The 7825-nt window shown below is 37.8% G+C and overlaps 1 protein-coding gene across 1 annotated transcript in view; it reads right to left on the bottom strand.

The window, feature by feature from the left end:
- The window catches only part of MEMO1 (mediator of cell motility 1), a 135811-nt gene that overhangs the window by 20241 nt on the left and 107745 nt on the right, over positions 1-7825 (bottom strand). The window contains exon 6 of the mRNA XM_008583356.1: positions 1708-1850. Coding sequence (XP_008581578.1) covers positions 1708-1850 — 143 coding nt within the window. The remainder of the gene's footprint in view (positions 1-1707; positions 1851-7825) is intronic.

The raw sequence follows: 7825 nt of genomic DNA on the forward strand, positions 1-7825 counted from the left end.
TTCATAAAATTAAAATAAAACATAAGGACATGCTTTGTTATAAACATAAATTCACAATACTAAGAAAAATAGCCCTTTTTCCAGTAATGATACTCCTTAGCTTTTAAGATCAATTATTAATAAATTTTTTAATTCCCAAGAAGGAAACTCTTTTTAAGCATCTACCTAGCCTTCAGATACTTACAGGCATAAAAAATAATTTCTACCAACTAGCCAACAGAATCAGTTATTAAAGAACCCTGAGGGTTTCTTCAGGGGTTTGGAAAAGAGGCACAGCTGCCTGTACATCCTAAATCTGGGTTTCCTAAAACTCAGCACTACTGACACTCTGGGCTACATAATTCTTTGATGCGGTGGGCTGTCCCGTGCTCTGCAAGATGTTTATTTAGCAGCTTCCCTGGGCTCTACTCATTAGATGTCAAAAGCATCACCACCCTCCAAATCCCATCCCGGTTGTGATGATCAAAAATATCTCCATGCATTTTCAAATGCCCCCTGGGAGGAAAATCATCCCTACTTGAGAATCAGTATCTTACACAAACAACTTATCTATACCATTAGGGAAGACAGTTCTCTTGAACTGAGATCTCAAATTTAAGAAGTCCATTCAGAAAAGGAAGCAAGAGATGACACCAGCCTACCCAGGCCAGATAAATGTTGCATCAATTCTGGCAATCAGTGGGTACAACATGTAAAAAGCTACGGTTCCTTACATATAATTGAGGATGTATTTTTGCCCATTCTAGCACCCTATCCTAAAAATTATGGTCTTATGTTTTATGTTTTCTAATAGTCAAAGAAATAACTGATGAATGAACAGATACTGACATCCTTAAACTAACAAATAAATGGCTCAAAGAGACGCCCTAAAAGAAATGGAACTTCAAAATAATCTGGGGCAGTAATAGGTAAATGAAAGTAAACCTGCATCCAAAGAATGTGAAAACAAAGTTTACTAAGTCAAAGAGACGCCCTAAAAGAAATGGAACTTCAAAATAATCTGAGGCAGTAATAGGTAAATGAAAGTAAACCTGCATCCAAAGAATGTGAAAACAAAGTTTACTAAAAGAGTCATCCAGAAATGTCTTACTTCCTTTATGATCTATTCTCTGTGAAGTGTCCTTATTCTTTTAATTCACAATAATCATAAAAATCACTTAAGAATCCTTACCCTTATAAAGCATTACCAATGAAGACCACAGTGCTAATAGCCAACGTGTTACAATCTTTGGAGTGTAGCTCTAAACTGATGGCAATTGTGGGCAAAAAATAAGCACCGAAGGGAAAAAAGAAAGAAAGAAAGACTAATTACAAAAAAGGAAATGTGGAAAAGGACTGGCATAGCACACAGTGCTCTTCTACATTCTAAAGAACAACATTTGTTTTACTTACCAAAACTAACTTCAGAGAATCTACCATACACATCTACCTAGAAATGGGGTTAAAAGATCTTAACTCCCACTAACATAAGCATCTAAGCAGGGATGCCCTCACAGTGTGAATCCAATTAAACCAGTCGCCTTTGGAAATGTATCCACAATTCACTATTATAAATGACCAAAAGACTTTTTTAATTCACTTTTTAAACATTGCTGCTAAAAGTAAAACTTTCCAAGGAAAGTGATAAAGAACTGAAAATCAGAGCTTAGAGACTTTTAACCACAAGTATATAATATCTACCATGATATGTTAAAATCTAGAACTTACCCCAATGGCAGAAATCAGAAGAAACCACAAAGAGATTACTAGGATCCGCTAGATATTTACTGAAGAGTTTTCCGAATTCCTGTTCTTTTGACTCACTCAGAGCTCCAACCAGTACAGGAATAATGGTAAACTCATCCTTATGGCTTTAAAAAAAAAAAAAAACAGAAAAAAAGTCATTTAAGATGTTTAAGAATAAAAATAGTTTCCTAAATGTGTTGGCACTAGAAAGTGGAATATTTATTAATAGTGGTAAGGATAACATACATAATATCATTGTTGAATTATTAAAATCTATAAATTAAATGTTTAAAGAGGACGATCTGAAAATATGAGTAGTACAGAATACTAAAAATAGCATTTTTAATTACAGAAATGTACACTACTTCTTTCAGTAAACAAATCTATTTTATTCCTAGGTATGATAATACCTTCAAAAATAAAAATAAGCCCATCAGACCATCATCAACTCAAACCTTCTCAACTACCCGTCAAGGCTACAATCATCTGCCCAATCCTCCTGCAATTTTAATAGAGCATTAAACTCTTCCTTAGCTATTTTAATACTATCCTATTATAAATACCACCATTTCTGGCACTTGTTCTATAAACCTGCCAAATGAGACCTACAAAACTTATCTCGTCTCCCATAAGTGTCACCAACTGCACTTTTATGCCTATCCTAATGATCAGATACAAGACAGTCTGAAGACACACCTCAAAATCTCATTGGCATCTGGGGTAGACAAAGAATTCAAGGAAGTAGGTATTAATTTCTAGCAGCAAGAAAAACACACCACACCCACCCACAATGTTTAGGCATTTCCAAGTCCCTTTCACACTCTACAGATCAGCAGATTTATGGAAAAGAAACAAAGCAGATTAATAAAGAATAACTATGACGTGCTACAGAAATAGATGTTTATCCAAAACCTTTTTAAAATTTTTATTGTAGTGAAATTTTACTTACATATATTCAATATTATTTATATTCTAAATGATCCCAGATTTGGAATTTTAGTAGCATGAATCATGTTTGTCTGACTTGTTCTGAACCGGGCTTAAAAAAAAAAAAATAACCATTATAATAAATGCTTTTTGATATGATAGTCTGAACTTAACTGATGTAGGACAGATAGAATTCATAAAAGGGTTTCTTTAAATGCTAAATTTAAGTAATCCCAAAATAAATGTTAGCCCAGCTGCATAAAACTAAGTCCAGGGAACCCAAGCGCCTCCCCCATAAAGGCCCCCTTACCCTTGTCAATTGCGAAATAAACAGATCATACAGATCTCCAGTCCCTCTGCAATGCAGGGGCTTCTTGGGCAGAATCTGCATCTATGGAGTAAGAAAAAAAAAGGAAGCTGGCAGAGGAAGCTGCCATGGAATATCTCTTTCTCTGACTCTTACCAGTTTGCTAAAAAACTGCCTGAATGAATAGGGGCTCTTCAATTAGTTAAGAGTGATTATCAATTGAAAGAAAAGAATTTTAGCTCCTAGTAAAAATTTAGGAAGATTGTTATGAATTATTCTAACTTCAACTACTACCTACATAAATAAATACACTGAGATCATCAAAGAGTCTGCAAGTAATTATTATATGGTAGGGAAGCAGTTATATAGAATATAAAGAACAAGGAGAAGCCAGAAAAAATGGGTTCAAGTACCATCCCCACCACATTCAAATGTTGAAAGTATTGGTAAGTTCCCAACCTGAGAATTTACCTCCTTATCTGTAAAATAATCATAATTACAATACCTATTTCAAAAAATTATTATCAAGCAAAGAAAACTACAGGAAAGATATTTTGTCAACAATTGTTGGCTCACTCTGAAGAAAGAACACATCTACTCTCCATAAACCACACTAAAACCCTCAATTAACCTCAGTTTGAGCTTGCAAATCCATACAGAGGTAAAAGTCTTACCCTCCGTGCAAACCTAAGACTTGAATCAAGGCTCACCCATTCCCCACTCTTTGTCATCCCTCTTTAAAAAAAAAAAATCACCTGTCTCTATCCCCATAAACAAAGAAGCATGAATTAGAGAAAAGAACATTTGGCTTTGAAATATAATATTCCTATGTTTAACCATGTTCTGAAGTTGGACTTTCCATGAAGGATTACAAAATCTTACCCCTTCAAAAAACAATTATATAACTGGATGAAACTTTCAAAAACAACCATTATTGTGCTCTGAACATCAACCAAAGGTCAAAAAAAAAAAACACAATGAGGGGAATTTATTCATGAAAAATAACAGAACTTCTTGGTAACAATGGTAGAAGTCAGGCATCTTACCAAGGGTTGCTTCCATCCCCCTACCCCAGCTCCCCTGACACAGAGTTTCCATGAACATGAGAGATGGCTGTGAAAGCCAGCACCTTCATAGCCAAAGGGAAATGACTTTGATTTGGAGCAAAGAGCAGAAAACCTCATGCAGTGGGTAACAGAAAAGCTTGTAGCACTCTTAGCTTGAGATTGCTATACCAATTGGGGCAAGCCACAAACCTGATGACTACCTACAAATTTTAAAGGGAGATCCTAGAAATGGGAGAGCCAGAGAGAGACTTGCTAGATTCTCTACATATCCTGAGGAAAAGGCCTATGCCCTCCACACACCCCTGGCTGACCAAGAGGCTTGCACACACATGCAGGGGAGAATCATAAGGTCTCAAGCCCCCCACAAAATGCCAGCTAATTGGGAGAATGAGAGTATGCACAGAGAAAACTGGATACTTGAGAAAGACCAAACTCTCCACATATCCCTGACTGACAGAAATCCTCACAAGGAAACCTCAGACAACCCAACAGAAAGTAAAAGAGTCAAACATGAAAACAGACTGAACTTTGAATGTGTTCCCCAAAGCACAAACAATCTACCAGCAGAAGATGAAAGCTTTACTAGCTCAAAGTGTTCAGGCACAATCTCCAACCAATCATCTGCTAAATACTAAGCTATCCAATCACAGGTAAACCCTAGAAAGCCAAGCTAAAAAATAAAAATAAAAGCTGAGGAGATGCATCAGTAGCCATACATGGTGTGGAAGACAAATTCTGCAGCTGAAATCCATGCAAGTTACTAAATACATACATTATACATAAAACCTGCAGGGAAAAAAAATGAATAAAATCAGACTCCACAGTTGCTATAATTTACTATGTAAAATGCTCAGTTCCAAGAAAAAATTCTAAGCCATCACAGAAACAGCAATCTATGACCCATACTCGGGGGGTGTGGAGGTAAGTAGCCAGCAGAAGCTGTTTCTGAGTAAGACCAGATATTAAACAGTTATTATAAGTATATTCAAAGAATTAAAAGAAGGCATACTTAACTAAAAATAAATACACACACACACACAATGACATAACTAAACAAATAGGAAATATCGACAACGAAATGCAAACTATTAAAAAGAACCAAGTGGAAATTTTATTTTATTTTATTTTATTTTTTTATTTTTTTATTTTTTGTCTTTTGTCTTTTTTCCGTGTCCGGCAACGGATCGCAACCCTCAGTGTTGCCCCCGTACTGGACCGGGGACCGGCAATGGGATTGCAACCCTCGGTGTTGCTCCCGCGCCTCGCTCAGCCAGTGAGCGGGAACCGGTCTGTATGTGGGATCCGAACCCTCGGGCGGGAGTGCTGCCGTGCTTCCCAAGCGGCGCACTATCCAGTGCGCCACCGGGCTGGCCCCCAAGTGGAAATTTTAGAACTGAAAAGTAGACTATCTGAAATGAAAAATTCACTAGATGGTCTGAAGAGCAGATGTGATATTACATAAGAAAGAATCTGTGAAATTACACAAAATAAAGAAATTATCCACTCAGAATAGAAAAAAGTAAAATTGAAGAAAAATGAACAGAGCATTGGAAACTTATAAACATCAAGCATGCCAGCATACATGTAATACGAGTCCCAGAAAGAAGACAATAAAAATATTAGAAGAAATAGTAGCTGAAAACTTTCCACGTTTTATGAAAAACATTAATCTATAGATCCGAGAAGTTCAACAAATCCAAAATAGGATAAGCACAAAGAGATCTTCATCTAGATACACCATAATCAAACTGCTGAAAACCAAAGACAAGGAGAAAATCTTGAAAAAAGCACAAAGAAAATGACTTATTACATACAGCATAGACTTTTTAACAAAGGGAATTGGGACAATTGCATATCTATACACAAAAAAAATGAACTTAGACCTTTGCTTCAAACCATACACAAAAATTAACTAAAACTGAATCCTAGAACTAAAAAATAAAACTATAACACTTCTAGAACAGGGGTCAACAAAAATCTTTCGAAAGAAGCCATAAAGTAACTATTTTAGGTTTTCTGGGCCACAGAGTCTCTATAGCAATGGACATGGCTATGTTCCAATAAAATCTTATTTATAAAAACAGGATGTGGGCCAGATGGGGTCCTCTGGCTATAGTTTGCTGACTCTTGCTCAAAAAGAAAACAAAGAAGAAAATCATTGTGACCTTGGATTAGGCAAAGATCTCTTAAACAAGATACTAAAAGCAGAATCCATACAAGAAAAAAAATCTATAACAATTCATCAAAATTAAAAACCTTTGCTCTTCATTAAGAAAATGAAAAGGCAAGTCATATAATGGCAGAAAATCTTTGCAAATCATATATCTAATAAAGAACATATAACCAAAATATATAAATTCTCTTACAACTCAATAAGACAACGAACTACCCAAATAAAAAATTGGGCAAAATGTACAAATAGATATTTCACTAAAGATATGCAAATGACCAATAAACACATGAAAAGCTGTTCAACACCATTAATCATTAGGGAGATGCAAAGTATCACCACTATGAGATTACACTACACACATATATCAGAATGGCTGTTATTAAAAATACTGACAGTATGGGCCGGCCCGGTAGCGCACTGCTACAGTGCGCCGCTTGGGAGTGCGGCGGCGCTCCCGCCGAGGGTTTGGATCCCACATACAGACCGGTTCCCGTTCACTGGCTGAGTGAGGTGCGGGCGCAGCACCGAGGGTTGCGATCCCGTTGCCGGTCCCGGTCCGGTACGGGCGCGACACTGAGGGTTGCGATCCGTTGCCGGACACGAAAAAAGACAAAAAGGAAAAAAAAAAAATACTGACAGTAACAGTATCGATCAAGATGTGGAGAAACTAGAACACTTATGCACTGTTCCTGGAATATAAAATGATTCAGTCACTTTGGAAAACAGTCTGGTAGTTTGTCAAAGAGTTAAAACATAGACTTATGATATGACACAGAAATTTCATTCCCAAGTATCTATTCAAGAAAAATGAAAACATGCATCGACATAAAGATGTATACAAGGATGTTTATAACATTATTACTAATAGCCAAAAACTGTAAATAATCCAACTGTTCATCAACTGGTAAATGAGTAAATAAAATGTGGTATGTTCATATAATGGAATAATTATTTGGCAATAAAAAGGAATGAACTGGGGCCGGCCCGGTGGCGCACTGCTACAGTGCGCCGCTTGGGAACGCGGCGGCGCTCCCGCCAAGGGTTCGGATCCCACATACAGACCGGTTCCCGCTCATTGGCTGAGCGAGGTGCAGGAGCAACACCGAGGGTTGCGATCCCGTTGCCGGTCCTGGTCCGGTACGGGCGCGACACTGAGGGTTGCGATCCGTTGCCGGACACGAAAAAAGACAAAAAGGAAAAAAAAAAAAAAAAAAGGAATGAACTACTGTTACATGCTACAAGGATGAACCTCAAAAATAGTATGCTAGGGCCGGCCCGGTGGCGCACTGCTACAGTGCGCCGCTTGGGAACGCGGCGGCGCTCCCGCCAAGGGTTCGGATCCCACATACAGACCGGTTCCCGCTCATTGGCTGAGCGAGGTGCAGGAGCAACACCGAGGGGTGCGATCCCGTTGCCGGTCCTGGTCCGGTACGGGCGCGACACTGAGGGTTGCGATCCCTTACCGGTCACGAAAAAAGACAAAAAGGAAAAAAAAAATAGTATGCTAAATGAAGAAGGACAGACATAAAAGACTACTTTCTTTATGATTCCATTTATACGAAATTTCGAGAAACGCCAGTCTAGAGACAGAAAGCAGATCAGTGGTTGCCTGAAGTTGAGTGGGAA

This window comes from Galeopterus variegatus, unplaced genomic scaffold (genome assembly GCF_000696425.1).
Source record: "Galeopterus variegatus unplaced genomic scaffold, G_variegatus-3.0.2 Scaffold2894, whole genome shotgun sequence".
NCBI lineage: Eukaryota > Metazoa > Chordata > Mammalia > Dermoptera > Cynocephalidae > Galeopterus > Galeopterus variegatus.